The following is a 20,087-nucleotide window of genomic DNA, read 5'->3' as shown; positions in this document are numbered from 1 at the left end:
TTGTGTAAAGTTGAAAAAACTGATCAGCTGTAAATTCGAATTTACATAGGGATTAATTGCTTCTCCATGGTTACCAGGATGTTGATCCTGACTCTTTTGCAGTTGAAGGTTTTGTGATAATGAAATTTGGTGCTAAAAAAAACTAATCAGTGATAAATGTTTTGATTAAAATCAGATTGACTTCAATCAGTCAACATTGTGTCAGATTAGGAACTTCCTATTCTAAGACAAAACCCCAAAATATCGTTGCCTATCATTTACATTCTCTAAGCTTTTTTTCTGTTTTTTGCATCAGTCATGTAAATGTGTAAAAAGTTTAGAAAAACAAAAATTTGATTTGATCTAGAATATTCTCAGTAAAAAAAATGACATAATCTAATAAATGTATTAATAGCAGATTATTTCTAAACAAACGGTTCAGAATTGGAGAGGGAAACATTTGTCTCACCCTTCCGCTCCTCCAGTCCCTTCAGCATTGCCTGGATATCCAGCCTCCCACCTGTGCTCGACGGCTGCTGACGAGGAGGCTCTTCCTTCCTCTTCCTCTCCTCCTCACCTTTCCTCCTCTGCTCTTCTTCCTCTTTCCTCTTCCTCTCCTCTTCTACCTTCCTTTTCTCCTCCTCACGCCTCTTGCGCTCTTCCTCCTGTTGCTGCTGAAGCCTTCTCCTCTCTTCATCCCTCTTTCTCCTGTCTTCTTCCTCATGTCTCCTCCTGTCCTCCTCCTCCTGCCTCCTCCTCTCTTCCGCATCTCGGACTGCTGCTTCCGCCGCCTTTTGTCGCTTCCTCTCCTCCTCCTCCCTCACACGTCTGCGTTCCTCCTCCTTCCTCTCCTCCTCCTTCCTGCGTCTCTCCTCTTCCTCTTTCCTTCGTCTTTCCTCTTGTTTTCTTTCCTCTTCCAATTTCCTTCTCTCCTCCTCGAGCTGCCTTCGTTCCTCTTCAAGCCTTCTCCTCTCCTCCTCGTGCCTTTGTCTCTCCGCTTTCCTCCGACGTTCCTCCTCTTCTCTCTTCTTCCGCTCTTCCTCCTCTCTTTTCATGCGTTCAGCCTCCTCCTTTGCTCTCAGATCTCGTTCAACCTGCTCTTTGGCTGCCTGGATGAGCGCCTGTCGCTCCCTCTCCTCCGCTTCCCTCCGTTTGGCTTCTCTCTCTTCCTGAAGTTTCCTTTGACGCTCTTCCTCTTCTCTCCTCAGTTTTTCCTGCCTCAAACGCTCATTTTCCATCTTAATACGCCTGTGAGTGTAAAGCAACCATTTATCATGATATATTCACGTATAGAAATCTACTTCTAATAAATAATTTGAGACACGTCCTTAAGATACCTCTGTTCCTCCTCCTCCTCCCTGCGCCTCTTCTCCTCCTCCATTCGTTTCCTCTCCTCCTCCTTGTGTCTCCTCTCCTCCTCTTGCTCCTTTTTGCGACTTAGCTCCTGGCGTTTTTCTTCTTTGACGCTCCGCAGTTTTTCAAGGACTGCCTGTTGCTTTCTTTGTCTCTCCCTCAGCTCCTGACATGCACAGAAACGCACACAGCGGATGAAAGAGTAAGCAAACGTCTGAGTAAGAGGAGTAAGGCTTAGTCAGCAAGAAAATAATTATCTTAACTGCGACCTTCTACTCTTTAAACCCTCAAAACCTAATGACAGTCAAAGATGACATCCTTGTTTGACCACAGTTCTACAAAAACCTATAATCAAAAGAAGTTAAAAAAATGGTGCGAACAAAAGCACAATTTTTTTAACCTGCATCTTGTAGAAGCTCAATTTTTTTTTTAGATTTTCATTCAAAACTAACATTTAGATCATGTTCTATCAGGTCCTACCTGGATCTCACTGTTGTACTGGTCCATCTCAGCTAGTTTAGCTGCAGTGTCCTGTTCCAGTGCATCCCGCTGTTGTTGCAGCTTAAAGCAGTTTGCCCTTTTCTCTGTGACCCCCACCATTAGGGTGGATAGGGTTGACGCTGCAGGGACATTATAAAAACAGTCAAATATTTTGAAATAATATTAAATGCCGGGTCTTATAATCATCAAAGGGATTTTTTTGTACTTTGTAATGGTGTGAATACTGCTTGCAGTCTGACTGCTGTGGTTTCATTCATCAGTACTGACCTGGTATGTTACCCACACTCATGGTTTTCAGTTTCTCTGACAGTCTCTTCTGCTCTGGAGTCAGCTGGTGCAACTTCCTCTGAAATTCCTGACCAAAAGTATAAAACAAATTTTAGGAGTAAACATTCATACTTTAAAAGTGCATCGCTTGTCCATGTAACCAGTAACATATACGCATTAAAACAATGAATGAATGAATTAATTACTACGACTGCTGGCAAAGAAAACCCAAGGGAAATGAAAACAGCTCCTAAGCACAGACCTCCAGCTGTTTCTGCAGGTTGTAAATATCCTGTTGCTGCGTCTCTTTTCGCTGCCAGTTCAGATCAAGCTGCGTTTTCTGAAGCTTCCTCTTGTTCTGAATGTCTCGCAGCCGATCTGAGATCTGACGGTGCTTGTTACCCTGAAACACGAACAGACGGGTGAGTAAAAGAAGGTGACGTCAATATCAAAGCTGATCATCTGTCTTTTCAGCTCTCACCACAGCCTCCAGCTCCATCTCCAGGCTCTTCTTCTTTGCTTTGAGTTTAACTATTTCATCCTGTTCCTGTACTTTCTTTATCTGGAGCTCGCCTCGCCGCTTCCTCTCCAACTCCTCTTTCCTCTGACGCTCCAGCTCCCGCTGTGCTGCCTGGAAGTGACCAACACGAGAAAATTGTACACAGCATCTACAACAGACCCTCGGCCTAATTCAATGTGGCCCCCTCAAATAAGTACATAAAATAATGACGACGACACACATAATGAAAAAAATTCACACAAAATGAGAAAAAAGTACACACAAAAACAAACCATTTGTTATTTCTTGTATAACTGTTCAGATCAATAATTAATTATTCTAAATACTAACATGACTAATAATGATGGCCCTCAGATCAGAGAATCAGACGTTTGTGTCGTTCGATGTAATCTACTACATATACAATATTTATATGATGAAGATCAGAGTTTTGTTCAAAAATTTAGTTTAATTTAACTTCATTCTTAAATAAACAGTCATTAATATGTGTGACTAGATGTTTTTGCACTGTGTGACAAACCTTAACAAGGCACCATTTATCTGACAATGTATGTAAAAAGCTCTTTGTAACAACTTTCACCTCTTTCCTTTCCAACTCCTTCTGTCGTTCCTCTTCTCTCTGCCTCTCCAGCTCTCTCAATCGCTCCTGCCTCTTCTCCTCTTCCTTTCTCCTTTGTTCCTCTGCCTCTCTGGCCTCCCGCTCCCTCTTCTCTCGCTCCTCCCTTTCTTTCTGAGCACGCCGTTCCTGCTCCCTTCTTTCTGCCTCCTGAAGCGCCAGGCGTCTTTTCTCCAGCTCTGCGTTCCCTTTGTCCAGGTTGGCTTTGAATTTGTCCTCAAATGTCACTAAATATGTAAAGAGGTAAAAAGATGTAGAACATATTTCTATTCCAGTTTCGGTTAATGTCGTTAAATACACAAAATAGTGTTACTGTAAATAAAGAGTTTCTAATCTTTATTTGGAAAAACAACCATGATTAAAGACTGTGAAATTAGAGCAGATAAATATTAGTTAATAATGAACAACAGAGCTTTTCTTGTGAAACAAACGGTAAACAAAACATGATATAAACATAAGCTGGATGTAAACCAGTAAAAGAACATGAGCACCACAAACATTCCATTCACATGTTATGTATCACAATGATACAAGTGGCTAGTGTCAGAATAAGAAGTGTAAATGATTCTTGCAAAAATCAACAGTTTCTTTGAAAACCACACAGCTGCACAGAACGCTAGCACACAACACAGCTGCTACACATGGCTACTCCCTGTGTGTTGTTCTGTAAGCACTCACTATTGGGTCTGGCTTTCTGTGGCGGCTCTACGTCAAAGTCATCCATCAAACCTGCATAGACAGAAGTGCTGGATCCATTCACTGTAGTCCTGCAATAAAATAAAATAAATATTCCGATCATTTTGGGATATTTTCAATGTGTGAAGCGGTTTAAAATGTATGTTTAGTGTTGAAATGTTAAATGCCTTTTACAGGGTTCTTACTCAGGGTGTCCACATACCTTTGTGATGGTGGCACCAGCTCTGTTGGTAGGGTGATTGGCAGCGGTTGTCCACACCTTGCCATGTCCACAAGATGCATTGCCAGAATAAACTCTTCAGCTTTTAGCTTCCCATCCTTATCTACATCAGCCAACGTCCTGTCAAAGGATCCAAAATATGCATGGATTTAGGTTTATTTTACAGTGGACAACCATGATCACACCTCTTTGCTTATGTTTACATGTATTTGCGACATAACATGGTATAAAAAAGATAACCAAAAATGTGTTTAACATGTAGGCTACACAAAACTTTTCTGAAAAGAAAAGGGTACAAAAATGGTGAAAGTTTATTCAAATTAACACGCGACAAAACAAGTTCAGACACACGCAAAAAAATAAAAATACAGATGTCTCACCAGATTGAAGCCAGCTGTGTCTGTGTCAGCATCGTGGTTGCCATGGCACTTCTCACCTGCTGACCTGCGAACATATGAGATAAAAAATAGGGAACAAACTTAACACCAAGCATCTGATTTGTGTAGTAGTTAAAACATGTAACTAAAGTGACAAACTCAGTTAAATATTTCAACTGACAAACAATGTGCATATTGACCATGGAAGTGTGTTTATCGTTGGATCCTAATTTTAATTTGACATTTGATTTAAAAAGCAAAACACAAGATAAAGTAATAAAATAAGAAATAATCAGATACTGTGACATTTAATCACTGCTTTACATACAATAATGTGCAACGTCATCCAATGCATGTGTGCTTACATATGCTTTTCAGGGATCATGCAGCATTTAAAAAGGAACAGGTTGAGCAAGGTGTGTAGAACACAAATTCACACTTGACAATAAGTGTGAAACTGCCCTGGCATCTTAACACACCTGCAATCAAAGCTGATACTTCCTCAGCACTGACTAAGGCACGAGGCATTAAGCCAGTATAAACAGAGGAAGGGCCACCCTTAGGAAACCATCAGCGATTCTTGCATATGAGCGTTCAAGCCAGTATTTCTCTTAGACTGATTTTGAGCAACATGTTCACACTGTACACATAAACGGTACCAGTAAGGAATCCAATCATCTGTTTATCCAAGCTGTTGAACTGCTGCCTGTATTTGAGTCTGGAAGCGTGTGGCACAGCCCAGTCACTGGGAACTGCAGACATGGGTGTCATAAAGGATGGAGATGAGAGGCTAAAAAAATAAAATAAAAAAATAACAAAGATTTATACGTATTCATAAGGAGTAAAACAAATAATAATAATGATAAAGGATAGTTCTCCTTGATGCCAGTTTGTCATATTTACCTTCCAGGTCCTAAATCCAGCAGGGATGGAGCCTTGTTCATTCCACCAGTAGAAGATGAGAGTCCAAGTGGTGACGGGTAGGATGCAGATAGAGGCAGACCTAAAGCACACACATTTCACTGCCAAGTTATATTCAGGACAGTTTATTAAACCTCTTAACAAAACCTTCATCACTGTCAATACTTGTATATTTTCAACTGAAGCTGACAGCTCTCTGGGAGCTCATTAAAGCTTTGTCTAGAACACAGTGGTATAAATTAAATAAATATTTTCTGATTTAGATTAATGACTCTCCAAGCAGCCGTTCCTCCTGAACTGTTCCTTACAAAAAGACAAACAATAGCGGGGAATAATGCGAGAGAAACTTAAAAAAAGAAATAAGCATAATATGTACCTGTAACTAAAGATCCAGCAGGAATTGGTTGCAGGTACTGAGGTATTGCCATTGTGCCGTTTGGCAGTGTTGCGTTTCCCACAGAGGGCATCATGGGCCTCACTGGGGCGGAGGCCATTAGCGGGCTCAGCCCTGTTGCTGTGGGACCCAAATGGGAGAGGCCTGTCATAGCCATGGATGGTGCGAGTCCAGGGGTTGCCATGGTGATAGGAGTGAGCATGGTGTAGTTTGCTCCAGACATCATGGGCATGGTAGACATGGAGCTCAGACCTACAGCCAGGACAGAAGTCACATATCAGACTATATATTAGTTCACATTGGTCAGTCAACAGATTAGGTACATAGAATAGGTTAGAAACATTTACAAACTAAATACCATATTATTTTCTCAATAAAATTAATATTATCAGTAATGTGTTTATATCAGTGCTTTTGGTTATAAATTGATTTTTAACTTTTATTATTCTTTTATAATGTTGCTCCTGTTTTAAATTCACCTCTGTTTTATTATCCTCTGTGTGATGTTGCTCCTGTTGTTTTAATTTCACCTTTGTTTTTAGAGCATTTTGTGATTTTTATCTGGGAAAAATCACTATATAAATAAGATGTACTTACTTACTTACTAGTGTTTCTCAAATGGGGTAAGTGTACCCCTAGTGGTAAAAGAATAAAAAACATGGGGATTTTAAAATGTGTATTTTTGGTAAAAAAAAATGATGTATCACAAAATGATTAATAATAATGATGATGAAAATGTTTTTGATTGGAACATGAACTGAAAATATAAGGGTAGAAAAGATAAAAACTATAAATCTAAATCTAAAGTGTCTGTGGAACAATCAAAGCTGCTCACACAGACACTGAGGTGGACACTATTACTATGTTTGAACCACATGACATCTGACCAGTAATGTGTATATATTCATGAACGAGAACAGATTGATGAGTATTTTATGAAATGTATTTTCTGTATTGATCTTATAGTGAGTGTTTACAAATAATGACAGATGTTGAATGAGACGATGTATTTGTCCAGATGTGTTGCTGTAAATGAGAGGTGTGAATGTAATGTACAGGTGTGCAGCTGTACATGTGTGTGCGTGGGTCAGTGTACGTGCATATTCTGAGTGTTCTTGATTGATTGTTCTTGCACATTTTACTATTGTAATTGATTGCTTGTTATTGTATGTTTTATACATGTAACCAGGAACTACAGATGGAAACTAGCTGTTTAGCTATAATCTGGTGTAGAACATCTGTGTCTTTTATCATCTTAATGTCTCTATGCATTGTCCCTTCAAATAAAGACAAAAAAATAAATAAATCAGGAACCACTAAATACTGTTTTATTCCACTTATTTACAGTGTGATTCTTTAAAATGAGTGTTACCATTCATTCATTATGCCCTATAGTTGTTTTTTATAGTATTCTGAGGAGAATATTGTACATGGACAAAGGCGGTGCTTCAGCCAAAAAAGTTTGAGAACCACTGGTTTAGATGATCAAAACAAAAGTAACATACCATAGGTGGAGTTGCTGAGAGTGGGAACAGCCACTGGCGGCTGCTTCATGATGATTGGCAGTGCTGAGGGAAGGTTCGTACCCTGGAGCTTCAGCTTTACAAGTTTCATGGCAATGGAAAACTCCAAGCGGTCCATTTTTCCATCTTTGTTCATGTCAGCCAGAGCCCTGAGAGAGAAAGCACAACACCATGAGACGATGTAAAGTTATGAACCAACCAAAAAGCTTGATTTGATTTCTCAGAGAGCTTTTTACTTTAACAGCATATATAATTCTCACCATATCTCAGCCAGCACGGAGGCTGGTAAGCCTGATTGGAGGAAAAACTTCCTTGCCTGGTCCCCTACAGAAAAAGAAATGGTTAAACTAGAGTATAATTGTCATATTAGCATCTTAACAACTAAATGGGTTTTCCATCTCGTCAATATGAAATACCCTAATGGTGCAGTCGCTATATTAGCTAATGATGAACCAAGTTGGAAAACAATAAGCACTGTATAGTGAAAGGATGCAGTCACAGAGGTGTGTACCTGAAACATAGCCATGTAACGGGGAGAGGGTGTCAAACTTTTGGTCATGTTTGTTCCTCTCCTCTGGAGAGATTGCCCACACACTTGGAGCACCTAAAGAAAGGAAAAACGCTATCATGATACCATTCAAATTGATCATGTATAAAAATTGGTCAAGATAAACAAGCTCCTCTGCCTTGGAAATATATATATATATATATATATATATATATATATATAATAATTAAACCCTAATCTAAATACTGCAAACAAGTTGCAGGTAAACTTCTATTCATGAATTGAAAGTAGGGCTGGGCGATATATCGAATATACTCGATATATCGCAGCTTGTAGTCTGTGCGGTGTTGAAAATGACCATAGCGTTAAACTTGCGGACTTTTTTTTTTTTTTTTTTTTTTTTTTGAAATGTCATCTTAATGACAACATGCACAAAAGGGCACTATTTGTTTTAAAATATTGTAGTGGCATTATGTACAAAAAGTGCACTTTAATTTTGTGTTTTGAAATGCCATGTGAGTTGCATCCTGCACTAATGTCTTGTTTTGAAATGTCTCTGTGACAATTTTGCACAGAACGTGCACTTTCTGTTGACAATTTTATGTTTGAGCCACTCACTGTTTAATAAATACAGTTATGTCAACTTTGACTTAGTTGTGATATCCCCTTTTTTGCATGAAAGTTTAAAATTGGCATATATTAATGCAGTATGATCAAGAATGTTTTAATGTAGACATATAGAATCATCATACTGGTGTGATTTTGTGCATCAAAGTGTTAATTCAAGGGTAATGCAAAATATCGAGATATATATCGTGTATCGTGACATGGCCTAAAAATATCGCAGTATTTATAAAAGGCCATATCGCCCAGCCCTAATTGAAAGCTGACAAGTTAAAAATGATTTACACAAATGTACAGATGAGATAATGGAGAAGGTCAAGGGAAGCTTCTGGGCCAGCTACGGACTGGGATTGCACTGGTATTGACAGAGATAATAACGCTCTGTGTTTCCTCTGATGCTGTGACTTAGAGAACACACTCAGGCTTTCATTGCATGCACAGTTCAATCCACCAGAGATCATCATAGATATGTCATTATAGATTAGATCTTCTATAACTTTGGAAATGTTGCTAAACCATGGAAAAAGAAGGGGGGGGGATATAGATCTAAAGAGTTAAAAAAACGTCAAAGAAAAATGATTCATACATGGAGCAGTAAAGAGCATTAATGGGAGGAGCACTAGGAGTTAAGTGACACAAACTAAATGGGTCTTCTTACCATTCATGTTTGCATGTGGAGTACTCCCAGTGACGTCCTCAGCATCGGCTCACAGCCATCTGCAAAATACACATTCACAATCCAGTCAAGGGTCAATAATGCAGCTGAGACTGGACAGCACTATCTCTAGGGGCAGGGCGGGGGTAAAACAGGCAACAAGGGGATCTGTGAGGGGGCTTGTGGTCGGTCAGCAGAGTCTAACAGGGCTTCTCCTGTTCGCTTCAGTCAGGAACTCTATGGAAACGTCCCAAACCACGTGGACTTGATTTAGGACCAATCCTCGCTGACTGTGCAGAGTCCAGACAACCGTGTGGCACATACTTCACAGCCAGCTTGATATCACAAGACCAGAATTCTATTAGCAACATCACCCAGTGCATGGATTTAAATTATAATAATAGATATCACAAAAGCAAGCAACGCTTCAATCAAATCAGTCAAACGCCCCTTAATTTTGTCCACAGTAAACTTAAATAAAGTGCTGCTAAAGACAACAACAGGACATTCAACTGCTCCGCCCTGTTTAACAAGATGGCTCACTGCATTTTAAAATGCAATTAACCATTGACTGCTAGTGTACCGTCTGGTCTGATTAAGCTGTCGTGAAACCTATCATAACACGGCTGTATCTTGACTTAGATGACGTGAGCCAATCTGAGATACTCTGTAGTTTAACTGTTATTCATGCAAAAGAGATCTGTGTGAAAATGACATTCAGAAATCATGAACTGCCACTTTCATTGAAGGGAAAAATGAGTAAGTGCGACTTGTTAAGATCAAACATTACAAGCCATTGATAACAATCACATACTGCTTGAGGTATTTCATTATGTAATAAAGTAGTGAAACAAATACTCCATAAATACAGTTGTACTTCACAACTCAGCTTACACAAGTGATTTCAGAACTCGCTTTCTATGTCAGTTTCGTCATGCTTTCTACACAATTTTGTTGAGTCATGTTGATAACAGGATGGAAAAGGAACCAGTTGAACGCTGTCAAAACTTGTTTCAAGAAGCAGAGACAGACATTCCAACTTGGGTAGGACTGGCTAACACTTAAAACATGAATATATATAGATTTATTTCATTTTGATATTAAAGAAATATAACAGGGATGTCAAATAAGTGGAGCTCAAATCCAGCCCATGAAAAAGTAATAAATTGACACTGTGGGCCAGATTGAAGGTACGTATTTTACATCAAGTGAAACATGCATTGTATTAGTTTAGTTAATATTGTATTCATTTCAAACTGCAAACATTTATATATAAGGCTTTAACAAATAATTCTGATGTAATGGACTTTTCATAATGCTAAAAGTATTCTAAAGTATTACTGTCATGTGAGAATATAATATAGATGAGGATATTCTGTTTTTGAATAGCATTCCTTTTATCCAAGTTTGTAAACTTCAGTTTGTGAAGTAGTTCTACTCACTGAAAGATCTCAACTAGAAAAGGCTTTGTTGCTGTGGGAGGTTTAGTACTTATTGTGTGTTTCTAGAAGTCCAAACAGACAGAATCAATATGATGAAACTTGTATGATTAAGAAATGGGGGTGGGATTCATTAAGTCTTTCTTCTTCCCACTAACATTTGAGCAGACTCATTATTACAATTATAAGTGTACATGAATCATATCTATTATTTTGAACATCTGGTTGCTTTTCTCTGTTGGGTTTCCTTGTACACAAAGAGTTTTTTTGGGTTTTGTTTTCTTGTCCCTGCTGAAAAAAAAATTTAAATAAATTAAGCCAGATTTTCTGCACGTGGAGAACATGCAAACTCCACACAGCATGGAGGTCCAAGTACCAGGAATCAAACCCAGAGTCATATACGGTGCTAATCACTAGACAACCATGCATGTTTTAAAAATAAGAAACTAAACATTATATTATGTACAAGTGTTGAATATTTAATTGATCATATTCTGAAGTGAGATTTATATCAAGGAGGTAGTGTGCCTCCTTCCAGTCTCACTAAGTCACAGGCTGTTCTGTTTATCTTATTTAATGCTATGGAGTAACAGGGAGGAATCCTGTGGTCAGTCATAACTTAGTACATGTGTAGACAGAGACACATCAAATGTACCATACAAGGCCTCTTTGTTGACAAAAGACTGATATGTTGGTTGTTTTATGCAGGGTTTGTCTCTATATTTATAGAACTGATTTTTGGCTGCAGCACTGTGCTGGCTTTTGAAATTCAGCCACTAAAGACAACCTTTTTTCTTTAGATTTAAGACACACAATAAGATTGGGAATATCTGAAATATCAGGAAAAAAATAAAATGATAAAATCAGGCAAGGAATTTAAAACTAAACTTTGGTTTTGAGTTAAATTCCCCAAAAACTTAAAGAGTAATAACACCCTGCTTTCTCCTGGCCTGCCACTAGGAAGTAAATTCTAAAAATGCATTGATTATGGGCTGAGCAATTAAGACACACCCAGTCTATACTATAAAATCTCCAATGAACAATCTATGCTATGTTATAGCTACTCATTACTCAATATATCTATACTCTATTCAGCGGGGCTAACAGTGCTAGTTTGTGAGGCAAGATGGTTTCAAAACATCACATGATCTTGTTCTCAGCCAATAGCAGAAATAAATTGTAGTAGCCAGGTTTCAACCCATAGAGGGTAGTAACTGACATTTTACAACTAAATATGCCAAATTGAAATACTTTGACTGAAATGTTGAGAGTTGGACCAGTATCAGTCAACAGCATTACTTCATAAACCTTGAAGAAGCACCAAAGCAAAACTGGCACATGAGCAGTTGTGGGGAGAGGAACTAGCTGGGCTACCGCTATTAGCATAACTCCAAATCCAAATAGAAAGATGTCGACGCAGGAGGATGGTTAACGTGCCCTTAAAGGTCCAGTCTGCAACTCTCAGATCCCTCTCAGCGTCTCTGCCGATGACGACATGGTTATTTGTTACCGTGTGATTGGCTAAAACAAATCATGGTGGACAGGCGCTTCGCCCAAACAGTTTCAAGCATTCTGTTCATGTCCCTCCCTGGTTCTGAAAGGATTCGCCAGACACAAACCCAGATTGATGTGGAGAACTCGAGTTAGAGGAGGGGCTAAACATCAATCTGGCTGTTGCCAGGTTACTACTTCATACCCAAATATATTTGTATACAGCAGATTAAAGTGGTTTTGGCGTTTAGTTACTCTTTAAAGACAGAAGACAAAGAGAGTCCTTAAGAGCCCGTATCATTACTCGATGCTTGAAGTTAATTAGAGGCATGTTCAGCACTGTTTCCTCTCAGTTTGATTAGTTCTTCTTATTCAGTCAGCAGACTCAAACAATAAGGTGGAAGAGGATAAAGGAGGAGAGAAATTCCAATCTTTCAACTCACCACTTCCTGCCTACTGGTCTATGAGCAAAAACATTTCCTTATCCAGCACGAGTTGACAGGGGTGACCATGGCATTTAGCAGAGAAACAGCTCTGATAATGACATCATCTCTCTGGATAATTATGGGCTTCATGGCTATGAATTATTTACTTGAGGATAATATTAAAATGAAGGGCTGTTTAAGCAGCACAGGCAAACCACTGATCAGCTCATTGGAGCAGTGTTTAGGAGAAGATACATGAGATAATGAGAAAAACCTAAAGAGAATGAGAGTAAAAACAGGTACAGTTTCTGTGTGGCGTTGTTGACCCTCAAGAGGAGAGAAAACATCCACAGAGAGAAAATTTACTGTCTGCCATCTGTCACTCTCTCCCCTCCCTCTCTCTCTTTCTCTTCCACTCTCCAACCATTCACTCATGTGTCATTCGCCCCTTCTTCAGTTTCAGCATCTTTATTTCTGCACGTGTCCTTACACTTACTTGAAAACATTGGTGCAAAGAAGTGAATACAATATATCCCTCCATTTTTTTTTAGAATACTGATTCATTAGTTGAGAAAACAAAGATACATACAGAAATAATATTAAAAGTTGGACAGTGACGACTTTTAGATAGGACTGAAACAATGATGAATAAGTTTTGTTTGTTACTCAAACAGATATTGCCTATCACAATATAAAATGTTTATTTATATAGTTCAAATAGGGCTGGGCGATATGTTTGATATGAAACACATATCATGATACATTTTCCAGTCGATATCAATATTTATTGATTCGATTTTTTAAGGACCAGAAGAAAAATAGCCACATTTAAATACTTTTTTTTATTTTAAATGTAATATTTACCATTTAAAAATAGGTCAACACAACTATGGAAACAAAAAAAATTAATGTAAATGTAGTGGTAAATGTGCAAATATAAACTTATAAATAATGAATAAATAATAAATAAATGCCAAATCAAACAAAATGTGCAGCTGTTCTTCTGCCTACATCCCCCAGAATGTCTTGCGGTTCTGTTTAATTTATTTATTAATTTAGTTCAGTGAATTTATCTAACATTCTATCGCACATATTTCCTATTGATATTGATCACACGTCTATTGTGATACAATATTGTTACTGTTTTATCGCCCAGGCCTAAGTTCAAATCAAAAATTGGGTTAATATCATGTTTATAGTTTTATACATAAAATCGCCAGCAATGAGTGAACTGACTGGTCATGTTAAGGCTCCAGTTGTAAAATGTAACCTCTACTAATGTATAAGGGTGTCCCTATCCTATATTGGATATTGGTCCAATAACAGCAAAAAAATAATGAAAATAAATATCATTAATTAGTTTTTATTGGATTTTTTTAGGTTATTTCTCAGGGTCATCTTCTATCTTATTTATTTTATTCAATTGTAGAAAATGTTTAAGGCAAAACTGTAAGTAACCCATTGGTTATTAATAAATGGGTTTGTTTTTCTACCTACTGTTCCTGACTATTGTTCTCTATTTGAGAAATATCACTTTATCAAGCATTTCTAACATTACACACGACAAAATAATCAAAAGCATGTATGATTCATGGTGACAAGGTATTGTATCAATATTGGTATCTGCCAATACTGAAGGCTGCAATATCAGTAACGGCAATGAAAAGTGATAAATGGGAAATCTGTGGATGGTTTACTTTCGGCTCAGCGTTTTCAGAGTGGTGGATAGATAGACGGCTCCATGAGGAACTGCCCAACCGATTCAGCTTCAACTCCTGACTGAATTCAGCTGCAGACGCAGATTTGCAAACATCATGCAAATCTTTCTGAAATTGCTTACCTATGCACGCTAACACACACTCAGCTGTGGGCAGCAAAATGAAAACAGCTCATTCACTGGAAGCACTGTGATGAATTCCCGGAGTAGAGGTGGAGTACCAGGGCTCCACCAAACCTCCAAAGCCTATTTGATCTATACTGTACAATGAAGGTTAAAAACAGTCTGAGATCTGACAGAAAACAGACATTAATCTGCAACAATTAGATACTGTACGTACAGATCTATCCTAAATAGTCACTAAAGTGGTCCCTTTACCCACATAAGTGTGCATATAACACTGTGGGTGGCTTTTATGATTTAAAATAACATCAAATTAAACATTTTAAATACATTTCACTGTGTTGTTATCACCATGTGGTTGCAATGAGAATGAGCAGTTACTTAGCTGCTCATTTTCAAAAAGCTGTTAAGTATTACCGTACTTTTCTGCTTCTTAACCCATACTGGTTAATGGTAGGCCAGTTCTACTTCCCACACTTATACACAAGTCCATGTACTGTTGTCAAGGTTTAGTACTACAGAAATAGACACATGACTCATACTGCCTGTAGTTTCAACCTGTTGTTAAACGGCTCCTGCACAGTCATGCAAAGGTGATGAAACATGCACGTATTTGCTAACTAAAAGCTCAATACAGTGAAAGTACCATTAAGACTCAGGACTGGGAACAAAAAATGACAAACATTGAGTTTGAATGCGACATAAAAATCAGTCAATATCAGTCTGCAAAATTTTATATTTGTCAATTCTATGCATTGTTTGGGGGGAATAACATGTCAATTTCTGATATTGTCCCAAAACATGTTCACTGTACACATAGGCATCTGTTGGAGTTTTTCCTTTGCAGTCTGACCTTTTATTTTCCCCTTAAACTTCCTAAAGGAGCATGCAGGCACGCACACGCACTTCTTAATGTAAGAGGAAAATTTATGTTAATGCTACTTTTGACTGAATGCATTATTTTGTACTTTTATATTCTTACTTGAACTTTATTTTGGAATTTTGAGTTGAAGAGCAATAAATATTGCAATGTTAAGGAATTCATGTTTTTTTTTTTTCATTTTAGATATATAAATCAACATGTATAAATTACTTTTAGTCAATTAATGGGGAGATAATCGAGTCGAATCAAACTGGAAAAAATGAATCGTAGGCCTGGGCAATATATTGAGATTCAAGATATATCAAGTTTTCCATTTTGGCAATATAGAAAATTCCAATATCGCCTATATTGATATTTTTTTTATCTTATAGCTTTTGCTACATCTCAGAGCAGCATGAAAAGCACAGTTCGATGGATTGCTGAGTGCGTCCTAACCCAGACCTTCCCCTAAACAAGCCACACTACAGAACTCACTCACACTTGCTGTCCCTTATAGGACAAGAAGCCAAACGTGGGACATATTGTGCAGCCTTTTGTTAATAAATGTGCCTGTGTAGCATTTTTCCATCAGCAAATTTAACCTAGAAATGTTTTTCAGATTTATATTGTATATGGCCATTTTGAGAGAAAATATTGAGATATTGGTCCATATCTCCCAGCCCTAGGCCTAAATTTGTTTATATGTAACTTCCTTTTGATCCATACTGTTCATGGACGTAACATATTACACATGATCTGTTACAACAGGTGTGATGTAACAAACGTCAACAGGAGTTGCAAGACAAATGAAAATCCATCTAAAGATGTATATTTAGTATTACATTAATCTTTAAGGAGATTTCACTATTTCTAAATTCATTGTGAAACACTTTTAGCTAAAGTTATGTTTGACTGGCATGCAATAAAAAAATAAACTTCACACTGAGGAGGTGTTGACCTATTTTTCAGATTCTATCTGATTTCTGGATTATGTAAACTGCTTAAAGTGTACATGTGGACTGTCCTTGACCTGAGCTGCTTCTGGAGCAGCTTTGAACACATCCCTTACTTTTAGTCTATGTTCACCTGCCCGTGAATGTTTTGACCCGTATGCTCAGTTAAGTGTAAACCTTGTCCCCATATGAATGACAAACAGGACAGATGACACCTTTAAACTATTTTCTCCTTTATAGACTGGTTAATTTTTCAATCATATTTCATAATTCTCTGCTTGTATCCTAACAGGATAGATACACAGTGAATAGCTGCTAGTACTCACTGTTAGAAGGCCCTGGCTGCGTGGTGAGTTATCCACTCTGAGCTGAACGTTGGCTGTATAATTTCTGTGGCTCCTCTTCATTGCCCAGCGTTGCCTGGCTGGCTGACTATTGGCTGATTGATTTTCAGCTGCCTCATTCGCTGACCTCATGCTATTGGCATCAACTGGATCCACAACTCTCTGTTTGAAAGCTCTTACTCTCAGATCACATGAAGGGAGAATCATTTGTGATCACACCACACTTTTAACGTGAAGCTTTTAATGAATGCATAGAGCAATACCAGGGTTCCTACAGCTTCAGTCCAATCAAGTTCAAAACTTTTTATTGACAAATGAAGTTAGAGGTGTCCCGATCTGATATTGGTATCAGATATCGGTCCGATATCAGCCAGAAAACAAATATCAAATTTCATCGAACTGCATCTAAAATCACCAATATAAGTTCTCTGATAAAATGTTCCGTTCCAGCACTTCTATCCATAGGTGACTGTGGTTCACACTCCAACAAAGTAACTACTGTTGTTGACTATTGTTCTCTGAGTAACATCACTTGATAAAACCTTTTCTAACATTCCACACTACAAAATAAGTCATTGATATTTTTTTAATTAAAAAAATAAATAAATAAATTAAATGTATGATTCATGCTGATTTATATCGGAAATGAAAAAGTTGTATCGGGACATCCCTAGATTTTAGTAGACCAAAGTTCCTGAGGTCATCTCACATGGTCCATGTGGGCTACGTGTTGGTGACCCCTGCTCTAAAAGATCTTCATAAAACCTGAATTACAATAACTGATCTGTTTTAGTTACATTTTGGTTCATGATAGAATACAATTGTGATAAACTGGTTATTCTTGACCAATATACTAACAATGAAATGGACTTCCAGTCCTCTAAAACTAAGGTTGTTGTGGTTAGGGCTGAACGATTTTGGAAAATAATCTAATTGCAATTTTTTTCCTCAATATCGCGATTGCAATTTAATATGTGATTATTTTTTCAAGGGTGCTCTTGTCATGTGTTTTTCAATGAACACAAGCAATAAATCAATATGTTTCATAATAAGCAATTTCAGATTTATTTAAACTTTAAATAAATATAAAATATACATTTTGAAGCACAGATTACAACAATAAAGCAAACAAACCTGTGGCTTTACCTCTTCAACATATTTAACTAACTTCACATTTCATGAAACATGTAATAGGAGTGTGACAATATCTCGATACGGCGATATATCGCAATAATTTTCCGCACGATCGATTATCGATATGCTCGCGCCAAGTATCAATTTTTTTAATATTTATTTTTTTCAAAACCTTTTCTGCTTTTTCACTAAAATGTGCAGGTAGGTTTTCACTGTTTGTTGAAGGAATCAATATATTGTTTACTGGAATACTGCACTATAATTTTGTCACTGGTAAAAAAAACCCTATTTTTTATTTACAGAAAGTACTATTGGAGATACTTATTGGTTTACACTGGTATGTTGACACTTATTTACAGAAATTTTGCACTAAAATAGTGTCACTGCTCATAGAACACTTTTTCAATTCATTGTCTTTCAGAGATACAAAATAAAAAATTTATTTTTTCACTTAATCTTTTTTTTCTTGTTATGTCAGATTATTGTAGACTGATTTATGACCAATATATCGATAATCGCAGTAGCGTCATATCGTGAGATAATTGTTATCGTGAGCATTGTATCGTATCGTGAGGTATCCAAAGGTTCCCACACCTAACAAGTAAACATGTGGACTGCACTTCTGAAACACACTCTGAACTTAACAGGACAAGACAGGACAAGAAAAAAAAAAAACTGCAGCCTTTGCGATTAGAAAAATCACATTTTATGATATTGCAATAATATCGCAAATGCAATTAATCGTTCAGCCCTAGTTGTGGTACACTGTAGGCCTACAGGTGTGAATCAGCACAATTTTCTATCCAAGGCTGATGTTAAAGCACAGTGTTGTCCTGAATCTACCCGACCATGGTCAGTTCTTCATTAGATTGTTAAAACCTGGATCAAGTTAACCTACAAGAACAATCTGGACTTGAGAAGTCTCAGTAAAGCTACACCAACAAGAAACTCCAGTTGATCATACAATGTCTGGCAAAAAGAGAATAAAGAAGCAGCTTTACTTTACAAGATACTGACACGTTGGTTGTGTGTGTGTGTGTGTGTGTGTGTGTGTGTACTGATAGAGTTGCATTCCCTGATCACTTGTCACTGACTACAACCTGTCTGACTAGTTGGATGAATTGAGGAGGCTTCTCTTCAACTCTGACCCATTTCTCAGCCGTGTTCACCATAAATAATCATGTTGTAAATGTTCCTTTCCCCCAGCATGTAATAAATATAGCTTCCTCATCTAACAGAGTCCATCTTATTTCTGAGTAGAGCAACAGAAGCATCACCATTAAATGCACTTTAAAGATGCTTCCTTTGACACACCGCTACCACAACAGACACACGGTCATTTAACAACACAAATACACGAAAAACACACATTAAACCCCTTTGGAAAGAGCTGAAACACAACTATTACAAACTAAACTCCCACCCACGCTTTGAACAGGATACTTTTGGTGTACGTACCTCTCTCTCTCTCTCTCTCTTCGCGGTCACTAAACACGCTAAGTTCTGGTGGGTTTGCCGGGTTTCCCAAGTACCGAACCGGACTTTCAGGTCCACGTCCGCACACACCGCAGAGGTAGTGGGACACGGTGTGAGGACGGAGAAGTTTAGCAGCACCGGAGCTCAGAGGACCTGTTGCTGACAGTTGTGTGTGTCACACCAACAACATGGCTGACTACCAGTACTCAGTGCTCACCACAGACCCTAGGGGGCGCTGTTAACCTCCTCTACAGTCAGTGGAGAGAGAGAGAGAGAGAGACGACCTCCAGCCCCCACAGACCTTATAGTTCCACTACATTTATGTATATATAGATAATCGGCCCATACGTGCATGAATATATACACATGTAGGTGTTTGTGTACATGTACAGTACTGTACGTATATATATATATATATATATATATGTACTTGTACAACCGAACGCATGTGTGTGTATATTGATATATCTAAAATTATGTACATAACCTTAACATAACATTAATAACTTAATTGTAAATTTTGTTCTACATGTGTATTTTAAAAGCCTATTTTATAATTCTATTTTAATCTTATTGTTTTGCACAAATGTAGCTAATTTATAACATTTAATCTTTTCGTGTGTACATGGTTCTCAACACTTGCTTTGGCAATGTAAACCTGTTTTCTCATGCCAATAAAGCTGTTTTGATTTGAATTGAATTGAAGAGAGATATGTGTCTATCTATCTATCTGTCTATCTATCTATCTATCTATCTATCTATCTATCTATCTATCTATCTATCTATCTATCTATCTATCTATCTATCTATCTGTCTATCTGTCTGTCTGTCTGTCTGTCTGTCTGTCTGTCTGTCTGTCTTTCTATTTATCTATCTATCTATCAGGACAGGACAACTATCACTTCAACCATAATGACAAAACATTTTATACAAAGCAGTAGGGCTGGGCAATATATTGAGATTTAACAT

General features: G+C 37.7%; 1 protein-coding gene across 3 annotated transcripts in view; it reads right to left on the bottom strand.

The window, feature by feature from the left end:
• The window catches only part of itsn2b (intersectin 2b), a 38,402-nt gene extending 19,072 nt beyond the window's left edge, over positions 1–19,330 (bottom strand). Inside the window, exons 1-18 of one of the 3 annotated variants that reach the window (XM_028473462.1) lie at positions 19,101–19,330; positions 9,158–9,216; positions 7,879–7,971; positions 7,628–7,691; positions 7,350–7,516; positions 5,827–6,096; positions 5,433–5,532; positions 5,189–5,319; positions 4,533–4,596; positions 4,135–4,272; positions 3,915–4,003; positions 3,201–3,463; positions 2,582–2,731; positions 2,363–2,503; positions 2,101–2,188; positions 1,813–1,952; positions 1,317–1,498; positions 449–1,227 (exon numbers count right to left, since the gene is read on the bottom strand). In XM_028473462.1, the coding sequence (XP_028329263.1) occupies positions 449–1,227; positions 1,317–1,498; positions 1,813–1,952; positions 2,101–2,188; positions 2,363–2,503; positions 2,582–2,731; positions 3,201–3,463; positions 3,915–4,003; positions 4,135–4,272; positions 4,533–4,596; positions 5,189–5,319; positions 5,433–5,532; positions 5,827–6,096; positions 7,350–7,516; positions 7,628–7,691; positions 7,879–7,971; positions 9,158–9,164 (2,866 nt within the window). In that variant the 5' untranslated portion in view covers positions 9,165–9,216; positions 19,101–19,330. Of the gene's footprint in view, positions 1–448; positions 1,228–1,316; positions 1,499–1,812; positions 1,953–2,100; positions 2,189–2,362; positions 2,504–2,581; positions 2,732–3,200; positions 3,464–3,914; positions 4,004–4,134; positions 4,273–4,532; positions 4,597–5,188; positions 5,320–5,432; positions 5,533–5,826; positions 6,097–7,349; positions 7,517–7,627; positions 7,692–7,878; positions 7,997–9,157; positions 9,219–19,100 lie in introns of those variants that run through there. The other 2 variants (XM_028473470.1, XM_028473455.1) reach the window with 2 other exon arrangements.
• Between the last annotated feature and the right edge of the window lie 757 nt (positions 19,331–20,087).

This window comes from Gouania willdenowi, chromosome 3 (genome assembly GCF_900634775.1).
Source record: "Gouania willdenowi chromosome 3, fGouWil2.1, whole genome shotgun sequence".
NCBI lineage: Eukaryota > Metazoa > Chordata > Actinopteri > Blenniiformes > Gobiesocidae > Gouania > Gouania willdenowi.
This window is presented reverse-complemented; position numbering and strand designations above follow the sequence as displayed.